This window comes from Lethenteron reissneri, chromosome 32 (assembly GCF_015708825.2).
Source record: "Lethenteron reissneri isolate LAM-NWPU_2019-01 chromosome 32, ASM1570882v1, whole genome shotgun sequence".
Lineage (NCBI taxonomy): Eukaryota > Metazoa > Chordata > Hyperoartia > Petromyzontiformes > Petromyzontidae > Lethenteron > Lethenteron reissneri.
Genome location: NC_083810.1, coordinates 5,302,388 through 5,319,607, shown reverse-complemented (window position 1 = coordinate 5,319,607; position 17,220 = coordinate 5,302,388). Strand labels below are relative to the sequence as shown.

The window sequence follows — 17,220 nt, the reverse complement described above, 5'->3', positions numbered from 1 at the left end:
ACATTATCATTCGTTTTAAAGCTTTCGTGACTGCAGGGATTCATCTTCTTGGTTCATTCGGTAAAGTCACGTAGACCTGTTCTTCACCTGAGGACGGCTGCTTGCGTTGTGGCCGAAACGTCGTGAGAATTGTATTTTATCATGTTAAAATTTTATTATTTCCCTTCTACGTGACTTTACTGAAAGAACCAAGAAGATTATCATTCGTCTACCCACTCTCCTGCCACGCTGCAGGTCACACTTCTTTCAGTTTCTTCCCTCGCACTGTTCCCACTCTGGAATTCCCTAACACCGTCACCTTTCCCTTGCTCGGTTCAGGAAATGTGTTCACTCTTACCGACAACGTAGATAGCGCTATTCGTGGTTGGCTGCTTAACGTTTTTATCCCTTTGGTGCTGCGCTTGTCAACTGTTTAAAAAAAAAGTATCCCTGGGCGTACATCATTCGCTCGCTGCTCATGCATCACATGCTCTGTAGCATGCTCTGTAGCACGTGATGCATCTGGTTGCTTCCCGCAGTGTGCACTATTAAAAGGAAAATATTATAATTTTTTTTTAGATTTTAGTGAACATAATTTGGAAATGTGTTCGTGTGAAACCAGGTTCCCGTGTCCTGTGCAGATGTAGACAGAGCATTTACGTGATTACATGACTATTTTTCGAATGTTAATGTTCAATGCTTGTATCGTACTAGAAACGTGGATGGAGCGTAACTTGACATGGCGCCTGGTTTCCCATTGAGTTGGCCAAAGGCACTCCCTCTCCATTGTGGCCTTCACACCATCAGCAAAATGCTGACCTGTCTTTATTTTTGGGAAAGTGGTGTTTTTTATATTTATGCAAATATTTTATGCAAACATTAACTACAGGTTGACTCTCGATTTATCCGTGTGGTTTTTCCGATTTGCGTCTTAACCGTGCACATAAATTAGTAACTCGTGAATTTTCACTTCAGCCCAAATTAATCATCTAAAAACAAGTTATGGTTTGTTACTCTTGGAAATGTTTATCACATGTCGCGTGCTTAAACCGAACAAATATGTTGCTCCGGTTAATCCGACTATCCACGTGATCGCCTCTACAGTACAGTAGTTGCATATCTTTCCAACAGTGGGCAGAGTTTGATTGATGTTCATTGGCGTGGCTTCTGCGCAGGAGCAGCAAAGTGTTATCACTGAGCACGCGCATCGATCGGTCAATTGTATACGAGTGGTTTTTGGGCATAGATCCGCATAAAATAGAAATGTTTGGATTATCTGCGATTGTGAATAATCCGTGGTCGTCCTCCCCGTCATTAGCGGGTATAATCAAGAGTCTACTGTATTAAAATTGTAAATAGTGTGTATTAGGCTGAAATGCTGCCAGCTTACTGGGAATTAGCACAGGGGCACCTTGTTTCTAAGTATGTTTGATGAATTTGTAAGAATTGCGTGTCTACTAAATAACATTTAAACTATTTTAGATGTATTCCAATAATAAGCCTTCAGTTGTCTTTTTGTTTTATATTTATAGCAACATCTGAAATGTAACAAAGTTGAGTTTTCCCCCATTCACACGCCGATGTTTTTCGCATTCTGCCATCTCTGTATTCACCGATTTTAACCCTTAAAAGATGCTAGGTTTTTTTCGTTTTAAGATATAAAGTCGGGCAATGTACTTTCTACTGTCATTGTTTCATTAAATTAAACTTGATTTTAATTTTAAAAACAATGTCGTCTTGCCTGCGATGAACTGTTTAGGGTATTATTCGAGGATGATTCTGTTTGACGAACGCGTGTTTTGAAACCAAATCCGGCTCGTGAACGCGTCCGTCTCATCCACATAAAACATCAGCATATTAAACACATCCCAACTCTTACTCTCACAAACATGCAAAACCAGCGGTACCCCCGGACAAACTCGATGTTGGTGGATGAAAATTCTCTATCACGTCGTCACAGTGAGAAGGGTATGAGACGCGTCAGCCGTCTCTCATTTGCCATTGCAGAGCAACAGGTTCTAGGAGTAGTAATTCATTTAAAAGTGGTGCACGGCTACGAGCCCAGCGGTTGGGATCGCAGCTTGTTGGATGAGAGGATATCCGCTTGCACAGCGTCCATATTCACACTGAGCGTGTCCATATTGTGCTGTCACACACCGAGCAAGCGCGCACACACACACATTTGCAGTGTCAAACATTACTTCAGAATATAATTCAAGTTCATTTTGTTTAACCAGGTACGAACTCAAGGGGCCAGGATAGTTACATATCCACGTGACCTGGGTCACACACAAATTACGAACTCCCAATAAAGTGCAGGCATAAAGCAAAGTCAAAGTGATGTCCTGCTCAAATGAGCATTGAGGCTTTACTCAGCTCCTGTTTTACAACTCTGAGCTAGTAGTTGGGGCCGAGTCTATCCATTACACAACCACTGTTGACTTCCTCACAGTGGTATTCGTTTCATCGACCCCAGAAAGAGGTCTGTCAACCACCCCCCCCCCCTAAACAGGATTTGAACTTGAGCAGTCCTCGGTTTACGAATCTAATTCGTTCCTGACACCCGTTCGTAAGTCGAGGACTGCTTGCAAATCCTTCCCATGGTTAGCTGCTCGTTCTCGAGGAGGGGTGGGGAACCTTTTTTTTTTGCCAAGGGCCATTTGGATATTTACAACATGATTCGCGGCCATACAAAATGATCAACTTAAAAATGAGCCTGTTATACTTGGGTCAAACATTTAATTAACTCACCCCTAATGCGATGGCTGGAACTGCTTCTCTTTGGGCGAGGCGTGTGATGTTAGCTGGTATTGATGATGTTGCTGCTACTTGCAACTGCTTTTCCAGGTTTGCTTCTAGATTTATTGAATTTCGAGTCCCGCCTGCGTTTGCCTCGACAGGGCCACACCAAATGATTTCACGGGCCTTGTACAGCCCGCGGGCCGGACGTTCCCCACCCCTGGTCTAGAGGGAGGCTAAGCAGAAGCCAATTTCACTATCGTAGCTTTCACATTAAATCGTATGAGATTAATGTCACAACTTAAAATAAGGAGATGATTAATATTTTAGTGGATAGTGCACCAAAAGTGGGTGGGGGGTGGGGACAAAATAAAACCAAAGAGGACAAGTTATCTGAAATTACACAAATAAATATATTTGGGTTTAGGTAATGCTGACATGAATAGGTGTAATGAATAGCAGTTACATAAATGATTATGTATTATTGCATGTGTTTATCTAAGAAGGCTCTGTATCAAGACTTTCACAAGGGAAGGGCTTTACTATGTGTAATCCCAATTGAGTAATTGCAGGTAATATAACAGCAATAGCATATTTGGTGAATAGCAGTTAGATTGCATAATATAATTTTTTTAGGAAAACCCGCAGGAAACCCATGCAGAACAGGGGAAGAACATACAAACTCCACACAGAGAGGTGCCCAAGTAGAGAATCAAATCCGTGAATGAAATTCACGCCCATATCTTGCTGTGAAGCTTAAATGGGTTGACTCGACGAGAGAACTAGTTTAGTGTGGCAAAGATCCAACTCGCAAGCAGTGTATACTCTTAGTTCTTTCGGTAAAGTCACGTAGGTAAAAAATGAAATTAAAATTAATTTTTAAAAAAAATCACGACGTTTCGGAGGCAACACAAGCTTCCGTCTTCAGGTGAAACAGTCACAGCAAAAAATCTGTATCAGTGAGCTGTGTTGATACCAGAGGGGCACAGCTCACCAGAAAGGATGCGTACAGAGCCTCTCCCATGGATGTTTTGACAGGGTCTTCCATCTCGGGACACACCTGCAACAACATCTGTGCAGCGCAGGGAGGGACAAGACCGTTTACATTTTGGTTTCTACAATATTGTTATTACGACGTATTTTTTGTTACCCATGAAAGCTTCACTCGATCTAAAGACTTTTTCAGGAGGGGTCCTGTCAAGTGGTCAAAGTAGGGGGCGATGATTGCTATGTTGTCCAATTAAATTGTGAGTCATTCTGCAAATTTGCCAAATTTGGACCATGATGCTGACACAATGAAATATACTGTTCTTCAAAATATATCATGGAATCTTTAACGTCCACCAATGCAACGGACGTGACATTATATGGTGAACAGACCCGCGGTATTAACCAGTGTGGCGTTCCTAGTTTCAGACCATGAATCTTTGCAACAAGGGGTGAACTTGCGACAGCGGAGCCATGCCAATATTTTCTCTCAGTCCATTTACGCAGGAATTGTGGGTATTGTGGACTGATGTTAAAACAAATACTTTATGCCTGAGAAATAACACAGACATGTTTGAACCCTGGGATATTTTTTCACCCAGACAGCGTGCTAGTGGTCTCACCTTCAGTGCCTTCATGGCCTGCCACCTGCTGTGGACATAGTGCTGGTTCCCCATGGCCACCAGCAGGTAATGCGCTGCATCCAGGTCAATAAGTTCACTGGCCCACTGCTGAGACGCTGCACACAGGGCACTGTGATGTACACACACCCCACATCACGTGACATCACGTTGATCATTTGAGCAAGGAATCATTTTGACTCTTTTGTCGTTATTGGAACTTCATTTGCCAGTAAAAAAATATGATAATTGGTTTTTTACCCTTCTATCTGGCAACAAAACTGACACCTTTTTTACAAGGAGTCATGTTTTTTGTTTGCATTATGGCTGCAGGTATTGTGGTCTATGCAAACATGACTCCTTGTAAAAAAGGTGTCAGTTTTGTTGCCAGATAGAAGGGTAAAAAAACCAATTATCATCTTTTGTCGTTATTTCTAGAATCCCTGCCTATGAATTCTGAAATGTCTAGTTAGAGTTGTGCATCTCACCTGATTGCCTTGGCTGCCGCCGCTTGTTGAACATAGACTGGCAGCGGCTCAAGGAGTCTCGGAGTGGCTGGGTCTGGGGTGGAGCAGGTTGCAAGGTAGAGAGAACAAGAGGACACGAACATTTAAATTCAAAACACAAATTTAATATATGCAATACACCACGGCATGTAACCACTACAATGCATTACAAAGCATACACACCATGCAATATTGCAGGTGCAGATTGGTCTTGATCAAGAGGGCCAGGCTTTAGCAAAGCCAACAGTCCAGACAGCAGGTTTGAATGCAGAGGGCTCTCCATCAGCTCCGTAATCAGCGCTATAGCTGAGAGAGATGTGGGGGGAAGAGTCATCAGCAAATGGTGTGATTTTGTCATAAGCATAGATTGGAAAATAAATGATTCAATTTGCCATGTTCTCATTATTACTTTGTTATGATTCAGCTTAGTTTAACGCTTAGGCTTTCGCGACCAATATTATTCATAATAAATTGTTTTGGGTTAGATCGCGTGAGTATAAATGTGTCGTAACCCTCCACCACTAATTAGTAAGGGATTTGTCACGGAAACAAAACGCCAATTAGTTACTACTTCAGCCCACCTGTGTGTTGTAGAGTAAATCGACATTTACAATTTTTAGTACGACGTTTCGCTGGTAATTACATCCCGCATCATCAAGCGATTTGCTCGAATTGTTAAGCAATCCGCATGCTACCGGTACTTTAATAGAGTAAGATGACATCATCACTGAACCCATCAGGTGCAGAGATCAGGAGGGGGGGTATTGTTATTATACAATACATTTGTAATCAGTTCATTAGCATCTGTTACCTCTATAAGGAATTTTAGTTGTAAGATATATTGCTTAATAATAGGCTTCCAGGCCGGACTAAGCCTGTAGCTGTCAGAGCGGTTAACATTATTAGTATTTCTCTCAATTTCAATGGATTCTCGAATTAGTCTCGGCCAGTAATAATTAGTTTTACACAATACTTCAACGTTATCAAAATCAATTGAGTGTCCTTGTTGGCAAGCATGTTCTGCAACTGCGGACAGTTGTGTTTGCGAGGATTTCATATTTATTTGGTGTTATTTTAGTCCTAAGCTGTTACGTCCCGTCTGTCCAATATACCATCTGCCACATAAGCAATGAATCCAATACGCACCTTCTGTTGATAACTTAGACAATTCATCTTTAGTACAACATACTAGTTTGTGCATTTGCGTACCGTGCCAAATCTTACTTGATTGTAAATACATCATGGGACCTCCTATGTCAGTACCAAAATATGAGAATAGGTTTTCCCATTTTTATGGTAACAAAACAGGTGATGTCCTACCGATGTATACTTGTGGTCAGAATGCATTCTGACCACAAGTGGTTAATGCAGACATGATTCCTTGTTAAATGTTTCAGTTTGGTGTTTTAACATCTTAACACCTGTTTTGTTGCCAGAAAAAAGGGGAAAACCTATTATCAAATTGTAAATGTTGTCGGTTTACTCTCCAACACACAGGTGGTCTGAAGTAGTAACTAATTGGCGTTTTATTTACGTGACATATCCCTTGCTAACTGGTGGTGAAGGGTTACGACACATTTATACTTATGCGATCTAACCCAAAAACCTTTATTATGAATGATTCAGCTTCTTTAACCAGGAAAGCCTCACTGAGTTTCTAGACCCGTTTTCAGGAGGGTTTCTGCAAAGTGTTTTTAGAAGAGGGTGATGTTGCTATGTGTAATCCCATTTGAGTCATTTTCATGGACGTTGTACCACACCAGTCATATTGTATGTTCTTTAGCTATGGAAGTGTGTAATGACCCGGGTGGGTTGGGGGGCATTGTAATTTTGCGGGAGTTGAGAAGGGTGGGACAGCGGTTGGGTGTGAAGACAGAGGGGTGGGGGGGGATCAGGCAAAACAACAAGGGTGGGACTGGGGAAACCCATATGAAAGGGACCTTCGGTAGGGGAGGGGTGGTCTGGGAGAAGTTGTACGGAGAGAGAGGACGCCGCGGGCCAAGACGTTGGTGGGGAGGCTTTTGGCAGAAGAGCAGGATAATCGATCTGCCGTGCGGCGGGTTCACAGAAGGGCAGGACTTTTACGGGTCGCGCTCGATCTTTATTGTATGGCTTTAGAGCCTGTGTCTTCGATGTTTCACACAGTGCGGTATTTCGTTGCTGATGTCGTCCGTCACACGTGGCCGTCGCCCCATACAGAAGAATAACATACAAGTCCACACACTCACTCTGGCAAACTCACACTCTAAAGAATATAGGAGGTGCATACAAACTCCACACTCTCTGGTATAAATATTCAGATCACTCACACACTCACACTCTGCAGACCAACAGGAGTAAATACAACTACATAAAGGCACCCAAGTTGTAAATCGAATCCAGGCGCTTCTTGTTGTGATACTCAGTGAGGCTGTCCTGGGTAAACAAGTAGAAACAAATAATAATGGCTTCTGCAAATACTTTACAAGACCTGTAACCCCATCACAGGAGTCTAAGCAGATCGAATAATGCCGAGGAAAGAGTACAGATAACATCGATCGCGATGGAGACATACCCTCGTATTGAACGTCCAGGTGTGGTGAGGACAGCACTTGCAGAAGAGGCTTCATCAAGATTGGATGTGCATTCTTCACAAGGGGCTGGCAAGAAACACGTGCATCATCACGTGGGTCATTTGCACGTTCCACCTATCACAGTCTTCGTTTAACAAGGCAGTCAAATGATCGCTCATCTCCCGTTGACAGCCCTGGGTCAGAGGTAACAATAAGTATAACCCGTAAAAACAAAGTTTTTCACTCTAAATCCTTTATGTGCGTGGGGGCTAGAGTCCTCTCGTCCTCTGGCTTGAGATGGCTGCCACCTATGGGTCAGATGATTGCATTGCCAGTATTAAGCAATTGGTAATTAAATATTTAATTTGTTTTCCCTAAACAGTGTAAAAAAATGTAAAAAATTTTTACACTGTTTAGGGAAAACAGTGTAAAATTTTTGAACATTTTTTTCACGAACATTAATTGTCTCGCACAACGAGTCTGTGTGCAAAATGTCAGCTCGATTGGATGACGGGAAGTGGGTTAAAAAACGACCGAAAGATTTGCACGGTCGTAAGCAAGCAAGCACGCAAGCAAGCAAGCAATCGAACGTAATATAAAGGATTTAAAAATTGACGACGATCCTATGGTAGGGTTGTATCTATAGAACCATTGCAGACTTCCACACAAACTAGTACATGACCCATTGTATTGATCCCAGAGAGATGATGTGCCGAGTCAACTGCATACCAAAATTTGAACTCGCAAACCTTTCGTTTGCAAGCTGCTCGCTTCGCTACCTGGCTGTTGTGTATTGCCGCTGCAATAATAATGCTGTGATTGATATCACAAGGATGTGCATTCATTACAAAAAATGCAATGTCTTAGTGGTTTTCATTTTTAGAAACTCATCTTCTGATGAACGATAATTGGATTATTTTTGATTAGGTCACTTAAAAATGTGCGTCATGAACCCTCCTACACCTAACAACAGCCAATTAATAAAAGTGTCACATGAAGCAAACGTACCACGAATGTGCCTGTCGATGTCATGGCATCGACTTAGGAAACTGGATCAGGAAGCGCTTTCACTAGAGAACGGAGAACAATTATTTAAGGGCGCTTAATAAATTAAAATTATTATTAACAAACTGATGCAATCATCCAGCGAAACGTCGATTCCCATGTTTTATTTATTTCGCACGTTCACATGACACTTTTATAAAGTGGCTGCGTCGGTTTGAGGAGAGGTTTACAACAGACATTTTTACACAGCCTTATTCAAAAGAAATCAAATTATGAATCACATTGGTAGTGAAAGCCTACGTATAAAATATTCTACTGATTACATATGAGCATTATTAATTTATTATTCGGGCCCTGGTTCAATTCTCGACTTGGGTGTGTTTCTGTGTGATGTGAGTTTGTATCTAATGCTCCTGCATACCTCCTCCCCTTCCCCCCATTGTGAACAGTTGTCATTACAGTAAAACCTTGGATTGCGAGCATAATTCGTTCCGGAAACGTGTTTGTAATCCAAAGCACTCGTATATCAGTTGTGATCACGTGACGCTCGGCAGACAAAGCGTATACACGTACTACTCGTATTGCAAGACCTCGCTCGTTTATCAAATTAATATTCATTTAAAAAATTTGCTCGTCTTGCAAAACATTCGCAGACCAAGTTACTCGCAATCCAAGGTTTTACTGTATTCACTATGACTGTTCGTGTTGAGCCAGGAAAGCCACGCTGAGTCTCAATCAATTTTTTATGGCGGGTCCTGCCAAGTTCTCACAGTGGGGGTCGATGTTGCTGCGTCTAATCCCAATCGAGTAATTTGCAGGTAAGTTCTCAGCATTGGGATCTTTGGCCAATATCAGTTACGTTGTGTGTGTTTATTGACTGTGGAAGGAAACCAGAGGACATGGAAGAACGCCATGCAGATCAAACCACACACAGAAAGGCACCCCAAGTCGGGAATCGAACCCAGGCGCTTCTTGCTTTAAGGTACAAGTGTTACCACAGCAGTATCCTGCAGCCCAGTTGCATTGTTACCTGTAGAGTGCGCAGGGTTTGTAGGGCGGCGTGCTTTGCGTGTGCAGCTCGGCAGGATAGCAGGGCAATTAGTGCGTATGTCACGTGACATTGGTACTTGGGGTTCCCAAAGGCCAGAGCCTCTAGCAGCAAGCGGGCGGCTTTTCTTGATGCTTCACCTTCCATGCGCGCCAAGCACTCCGCCACAATGCGCACACCTACAGTTATAATCGATGATCATAATTGAGTGCATTTGGTATTTGCGCCATGCTTACGGTGCAAGGTTATCACGATTGCGCTATGTGGCTCTCCGATGAGTGTGTTTTTGGGTTGTGGTGTGCGTTGTCCGACACAATGTTTGACGTTTCGCTCCTAGTGCTGGGAGCCTCTTCAAGCACTGATGTCCGATGTCGTGTTGAACAAAAAACCACTGTGCAACCCAACACACACTTCACGTTGCTATATTTTAGAGGTGGAAAGCAGCAAGTTACATAACACGACGTAATAATTAGTGTCATTGCGGAGAATAAAATCAATATAAATAAACAATTTACCTCCACAGATCTGTCCTTCCATATAAAAAAATATAAGTATTTTTTTACACATTCCATTAGCCACTGGGCCTTCTGGAAGTGCAACATTTCAGCAACATTGATTTAAGACAGCCTGCCTCTCTAGATGACACACTGAAGGTTGAAACCCATCGAGTTTGTACTGTGCTGGACAATGCTGCTGAAATTATGCACTCCCAGATGGCCTCCCAGAAGGCATATTGTCTGCTCATTAAACATATAATCTTGATTCTAGATTCTAAGTTTTCGTGACTGGAAGGATTCATACTCTTTGGTTCATTCGGTAAAGTCACGTAGGTATAAAAATAAAAGTAGATAGAAAAACATAGACATAACTTGAACCGAGAAGATGGATACAAATTAAGCAATCATTGGAAGGATATTATTAACCAGGTAAAATATTAAATACGTTATGGTTGTTCCACCATATTTACCAGGCACTAGTCTATTTTGCCGAGTTAAAAGGTAGAACCTACGTGACTTTACCGAATTAACCAAAGAATATAAAACAAATACATCACAAATAGACCATGAAGCAATCCCCACCGTGGCTTTGGCAGAGCAGCTCCTTGAGCATGCGGCCAGTGGAGGTGCACGTGGCCAGAAGGATCTCCAGCGCGACCGCACACTCTGCCTCGCCTCCCTTGCTGGAGTTTGCAATGATCTCCAACAGCGCCGAGGTGCCCCCACACTCTGCAAACTCCAACACAAGCTGCCGCCTGCAAATCCGCATGCAAACTTGTGTACGGCAGCGTGGCGCGCATTGGTAACACTTGTGCCTCGTACCAGGAAGGGCCAGGGTTCGACTCCCAAATCGGACGCATTTATGCCTGAAGTTTGTTCTCCCCGTGTTCTGCATGGGCTTCCTCCAGCTTGTCCGGTTTCCTCTCATAGATTAAAATAAAGTCCTTTAAAGAAGTGTTTTAAAAACAACGGTTTTATCAACAACTTCGTTTAACTCACAGTCGAGAAGTACGTCAATGGCGCCTGAGACACGCGGCGCCTGCGTTTTGTGCGAGCCGATTCCACATTTTAGGGACCACGGCGTTTTTGACCTACACCAATATATATTTAAATAATAAGGCGTCCATACAAAATGTAAATTGATTTAAAGTAGCGAATTAATTGATTAATTCACGCCGATTTTGATACAGGAATGCATTGTCACTGGATCTGAGTACGTGTGCAAAACGTGGAATTGGTTGTACAACGGGAAGTGGACGAAATTTTGATTACAAGATTTGACCACGACAAACAGAGGAATCAAGTTAAGTAAAAGCGTTGAATGAAACTGTGATTTGGAAAAAAAATATCCGAATGCTGAAAAATGACTGGCAAATTATTCAATTGGGATTACACATAGCAACATCTAACCCCTACTGTGAGAACTTGGCAGGAACCACCATTAAAAAAGTATTTTGAGACTCAGTGAGGCTCCCTGGGTAAACAAGAGCAATAAATATATAACATCAGCCTTGTGACAATGAGTGGACCGAATGTGTTTTCAGACTCAGTGTAAAGATTTAAGGTATTGTGTAAACTCTTATGTGGTATTGTTAGTATTTGCGACAATAGTGTTCACGCGGTGTGTGGTCTCACCCCCCTGAGGCACACAGGAACAAGGACAGCACCCGTAGCTGCAAGAGAAGACACGTTCGTGACAGGTATCTGCGCACAAATAAGGAACACAATATCGTGGCATGTTGCGCAATGCGTCGCAAACTACATTAGAATTCTGGCACATTGTGTTTAATTCCGGATCATGCACACCACCAGTGTTGATTTGTATATGGACTTAAATGTTTCCAGTATATCTCCTAAGCCAGGGGTCGGGAACCTTTTTGACTGGGAGAGCCATAAAAGCCAAATGTTTCTAAATATATTTCATTGAGAGCCATATAGTATTTTTAACGTATAATAAATTAAATAAGTCTTACTTTTAATGCGACTTCTGGTCACGGGACCCGTGACCCGAGAAATTTTATCTTCAAAACTAATTTCTGTTTACTTTAAAATGACACAGTATTATTAAGCAATATCACAAGTATTTTAAAATCAGTTCCAAACTGATTTTATTTTTTTTTATTATTTTTTTCCGTCACCGGAAGAGCCATATATGGCTCGCGAGCCATAGGTTACCGACCGCTGTCCTAAGCTAATTGAGCCTGGATATTACTAATGTATTAACTGGAAAATATGCGCCGTCTTGCTTCACGGCGAATGTCAAAGATAGAAGCAGGAACGGTAGGCCGTTTGCGTGCTGGTGTCATGGTCCAAATAAAACAAAAATACCCCAAAAAATTACTCAATTGGGATGCACATCGCAACATCGCCCCTTACTGTGAAACTACTTGAAGGCGATGAGAAACATACGCGTCTTCGTGATAGCCTTTAGGCTATAAGAATGGCGTGAATACCAAATGTACTAAATTATTGTCATTCTGCTGGTCATGCTCAGATGATGCCTTTGATTCTGATCTTCCTGTTGCTTATTTGCATAATAAGAAATATTTTGCAGGTACAGTAAGTGGATTTCATGAGCAAATTCATCCATTTTCATGTGATTATCAGCAATATATTTCACAGATACGTGGAGTAAAATAGCAGATAACATAACAGGTTCATCCCTCACATCACTGCACACAAGAGCTCTACTGCACTGTCATTTGGTTTCAACCCTGTACAACATCACACTCAAATCCCGTAGAGGGGTGAGCATCGAATTGTCGCTCCTATGAACACGGGTGTCATGCTCACAATCTCAGCACAATTCACTAACCCATACCTGTGCTTATTTTCTCAACATAAACATTCTGGAGTATGGGTTGACTCACGTTTTGGTTCGTGACCATGATGATTTGTTTCTGTTAAAGCGCGCCCTCTTTGTCGACGAGGCATCTCAGTGATTCTCAAACATGTCAAAGATCATCCCAGTAGCTGTTGTCTCTGGGGGCACAAGGTCACTCAACGCATGGCCTGCAATCAGGGATTAGTCTACCAGTTTTGTGTGATGAATGCTATGTATGATCCAAATTGAGCAATTTGGAAAATTGTTGCCAATTTGTCTACTCTTCTTCAAATTACATCAGGGGATCTCTACCATCCACCATGAAGCAGATGGCGCATAGTATTTTGTATGGTAAATACGCCTGCAGTGATAACCACGGCGACCGCCTGGCACGAACTGCGAACCTCTGGACCATATCCCCTTGATGAGTCCTTTGAATGTTGCTGCACCACGACCGTGTCCCGTGTAATGACTAAAGCGAGCAGTAGGATACGTGACGCGGAGCCAGGCTCCAAGGCGTGCCAGGACCAGACTCGCTCCCCCAGGACCCAGTGCCACTTCCAACTCGGCCACGCTCTCTCCAGCGTGAGCCTCGAGCATGGAGGAGAGTAGGCGGGCACGCACCACTTCTTTTCCGCCATCCCAGCGTGCCAACCAGGCAGCCAGACTTCCCCTAGTCCGGCCGGGCGCACGTGGCCTGGCGACTGGTCCACTGCCGCCCCGCTCGCCGGCTGGCTCGGCCACTTGCATGATTAGTGACCTTTCCTCCCTGTCGTCAAAAGACACAACATACAAACTTGATCAAATTATTCATCCATAAGATAGGTATAAAATAAAAAATAATGCATCCTATTCAAAGTATTGATGTGTCAAATATTAGGCAACCTTTTGAGACACCGCAAAATATAAAAGTCTGTATCAGCACATGCACAGTGGTGGGAAAGAGAGAGTTTACATATGCCGTATTAAGGGAATAGCAGACAAAGCATAAGGAGCTTCGGCGGGAAGAGGTCTCACTATAGGTGTCCGTGTTCGTGCCCGACAAAGTGTTCGTGGTGGCGTTGTTGCAACAATAAAGTTCCATGACCAAGGCAACTACCGTTTTTTCCCGCATATAACCCGCGGGGTATACCACTTTTAACAAAGAAAACAAGACCCTGCGGGGCATATGGAGGTGCGGGCTATCTGAATTTTCTTTTACACAAAACGCTATTTTTGCGGGTTATATGCGTATGCGGGAAAATATGGTAATCGCGGTGGGAGATGGAATAAGAACCGGCGACCACTGGGTTGCTTGTCCAGCGTGCAAACCATTGCACCACGGCAGATCCCCCATCTACTGAACACCTAGGACAGCATTTGGTGGCAGGCCGAGATCAACATTTTGAAGAAGTAAATATGAAGACGACAACGGATAATTATCGTAGTGCTTCACAGAAAACTTAGCACAGTGCTGCAATGAAAAGCAACATTTCAATCTGCCTCGAGAGGAAAGCTCCCAAGTAGGACGGGCGTTGCTTGTGCGTGCGTTATGGACCATTGGGTAATGACAGTACGGGGAATTGAAAAGTGCCCAACGAATGGAGAGAGACGCGTTCGTTTCAATTACACCAAGACACAGGAAGGGCACACGGATAGAGAACGCACGGAGGGGGTTAAACACATCACATCGTTGTGAATGTTGTAGATTTGTTCTCCTAAACACACCGGTGTAACGAATTGGCATGTTCTGTTGACGTGACAACACTTACTAATTGGCTGTGTCGGGTGGTGGCGGGTTTAACGACACATTTATATTTAAGCGATCTAACACCCCCCCCCCCCCCCCTGTATTATGGACATCATCACATTAATAAAAAGTAGGCTTTGGACAGGACGGCCAGAGGCGAGATGGAGCCACCAAACGAGAGAACACCACGCACACGACAGAGACAGAGAGTGGGGACCTCCACCGTGGGTCGGATTGTTATTGTTGCTGCTGGCTCCTGCTGCTGCTGCTGAAACCTACTGCTGCTGGCTCCTGCTCCTGCTGGCTCCTGCTGCTGCTGAAACCTACTGCTACTGGCTCCTGCTGCTGCTGGCTCCTGCTGCTGCTGCTGAAACCTACTGCTGCTGGCTCCTGCTCCTGCTGGCTCCTGCTGCTGCTGAAACCTACTGCTACTGGCTCCTGCTGCTGCTGGCTCCTGCTGCTGCTGCTGCTGAAACCTACTGCTGCTGGCTCCTGCTCCTGCTGGCTCCTACTGCTGCTACTGACCTCTGCTGGCTCCTGCTGCTGGCTCCTGCTGCTGCTGGCTCCTGCTGCTGCTGCTGAAACCTACTGCTGCTGGCTCCTGCTCCTGCTGGCTCCTGCTGCTGCTGAAACCTACTGCTACTGGCTCCTGCTGCTGCTGGCTCCTGCTGCTGCTGCTGCTGCTGAAACCTACTGCTGCTGGCTCCTGCTCCTGCTGGCTCCTACTGCTGCTACTGACCTCTGCTGGCTCCTGCTGCTGGCTCCTGCTGCTGCTGGCTCCTGCTGCTGCTGCTGGCTCCTGGTTGGTGCTGCTGCTGGCTCCTGCTGCTGCTGCTGCTGGCTCCTGCTGCTGCTGCCACTTACTGTTTTCTGCTGCTGCTGGCTCCTGCTGCTGCTGCTGGCTCCTGCTGCTGCTGCCACTTACTGTCTTCTGCTGCTGCTGGCTCCTGCTGCTGCTGGCTCCTGCTGCTGCTGCTGGCTCCTGCTGCTGCTGCTGGCTCCTGCTGCTGCTGCCACTTACTGTCTTCTGCTGCTGCTGGCTCCTGCTGCTGCTGCTGGCTCCTGCTGCTGCTGCCACTTACTGTCTTCTGCTGCTGCTGGCTCCTGCTGCTGCTGGCTCCTGCTGCTGCTGCTGGCTCCTGCTGCTGCTGGCTCCTGCTGCTGCTGCTGGCTCCTGCTGCTGCTGCCACTTACTGTCTTCTGCTGCTGCTGGCTCCTGCTGCTGCTGGCTCCTGCTGCTGCTGGCTCCTGCTGCTGCTGCTGGCTCCTGCTGCTGCTGCCACTTACTGTCTTCTGCTGCTGCTGGCTCCTGCTGCTGCTGGCTCCTGCTGCTGCTGCTGGCTCCTGCTGCGGGCTACTGCTGCTGCTGCTGGCTGCTGCTGCTGCTGGCTCCTGCTGCTGCTGCTGGCTCCTGCTGGCTCCTGCTGCGGGCTACTGCTGGCTCCTGCTGCTGCTGCTACTTACTGTCTTCTGCTTGCGGCCGCATGTTTGAAGCACGCAGCGTTACCTAGAGACGAGGCAAGGCAGCTAACAAACGCCCCAGCCCGTATTTGGATCGAGACCATCAAATCAATAGAGTCGTGAGAAACCCCCATTGCTTGGGGGCCGTCCATAAATGACGTCACGCACCTAGGGGTGGGGGGGGGGGGTCAGACATTTGTGACGATGTGTGACGAGGGGGGGGGGGGTTTGAGAAATGTGACGTCACATCAAAATGCGCAACTTTAAATGAATATAGACAACACGTTCTACTTAATTAAATAGACTTTTTAATAATTGTTTTCTCCTACAACATCAGAGTGCAGCGGCACATTAAATACGCACTACAATGACAATAGTTTAAAGTGATTTGAAGCATGTTTTATTTTGGGGGGGGGGGGCAGAGCTTTGTGACGTCATATTTGAGGGGGGGGGGTCTGACTTTTTGTGACGCCCTGTGACGAGGGGGGGGGGGGTCAAAAATCGTCCAAAATCGCGTGACGTCATTTATGGACGGCCCCTTAACACACGTAAGTCGGCTTTCGCGACCAAAATGATGCACAATAGAGGGGGTTTATTTTTGGGGGGAGGGGGCTGGGCTAGATTGCGTAAATATGAATGTGTCGTTAAACCCGCCACCACCCGACACAATGTTAGACAACACGTGGTAATTCGTGACGGGTACAGCAGCCGGTGTGTTGGAGAGTTAAACCCACAACAACATTTACTATTTACTCAAATTGTGGTGGGAGGTGGCGGGCTTGACGACACATTTATATTTACGCGATAACATCCAACCCCCTCCCCCCCCATTATTGATTACAGCAACAAATATGCGATATTTTTTGGTCCATCAGTCTCCGTATTGGCTTACCAGACAGAATTCGTGGCCTTGACATTTGCTATATTCTTAGGTTTTTTCGGTAAAGTCACGTAGGTAAAACATCAAAATTAATGAAAGTAAAATAAAATATAAAAATCACTATATTGTTTTCATTAATTTTGATGTTTTACCTACGTGACTTTACCGAAAAAACCTAAGAATATGAATCCTTGCAGTCACGAAAGCTTCAAATCTAGAATTGACATTTGCTCTGCGTGTGCGGTCGATTGGGACGCAGCCCACGCGTGCAAGTTAAAGAGCCACGTTGCTTGTGGCTGTGTGTGATCTCGTAACTCTCACAACTCCACCCGTGCTGCTGAACTAGGTCACGATTTGGCATGTTTTGGGACAGTTTTGTTTATGTGGCAAAGC

General features: G+C 44.8%; 1 protein-coding gene across 3 annotated transcripts; it reads right to left on the bottom strand.

The window, feature by feature from the left end:
- Positions 1–144: 144 nt before the first annotated feature.
- ARMH1 (armadillo like helical domain containing 1) lies at positions 145–15,981 on the bottom strand. Of its 3 annotated transcripts, none has more exons than XM_061563794.1 (11): positions 15,951–15,981; positions 13,251–13,526; positions 11,569–11,637; positions 10,516–10,688; positions 9,419–9,615; positions 7,386–7,470; positions 5,015–5,137; positions 4,814–4,886; positions 4,329–4,458; positions 3,713–3,790; positions 145–2,125 (listed from the first exon to the last, which is right to left on the bottom strand). In XM_061563794.1, exons 2-11 carry the CDS (start codon positions 13,505–13,507, stop codon positions 2,033–2,035), a joined length of 1,278 nt encoding a protein of 425 aa, XP_061419778.1. In that variant the 5' UTR covers positions 13,508–13,526; positions 15,951–15,981; the 3' UTR covers positions 145–2,032. The 3 variants fall into 3 exon arrangements, with proteins under 3 accessions (XP_061419778.1, XP_061419777.1, XP_061419779.1); XM_061563793.1 differs by lacking the exon at positions 15,951–15,981 and adding an exon at positions 14,704–14,732; XM_061563795.1 differs by lacking the exon at positions 15,951–15,981 and adding an exon at positions 14,704–14,732 and having other exon boundaries at positions 145–2,105.
- Between the last annotated feature and the right edge of the window lie 1,239 nt (positions 15,982–17,220).

Coding starts and splice junctions, on each gene's coding strand:
- ARMH1 (XM_061563794.1), bottom strand. CDS start 13,507: ATGCAAGTGGCCGAGCCAGCCGGCGAGCGGGGCGGCAGTGGACCAGTC. Junction 5,138..7,385: donor CCTGGACGTTCAATACGAGG/GTATGTCTCCAT, acceptor CATCTCTCTCAG/CTATAGCGCTGATTACGGAG. Junction 3,791..4,328: donor AGGCCATGAAGGCACTGAAG/GTGAGACCACTA, acceptor TGCGCTGCACAG/ATGTTGTTGCAGGTGTGTCC.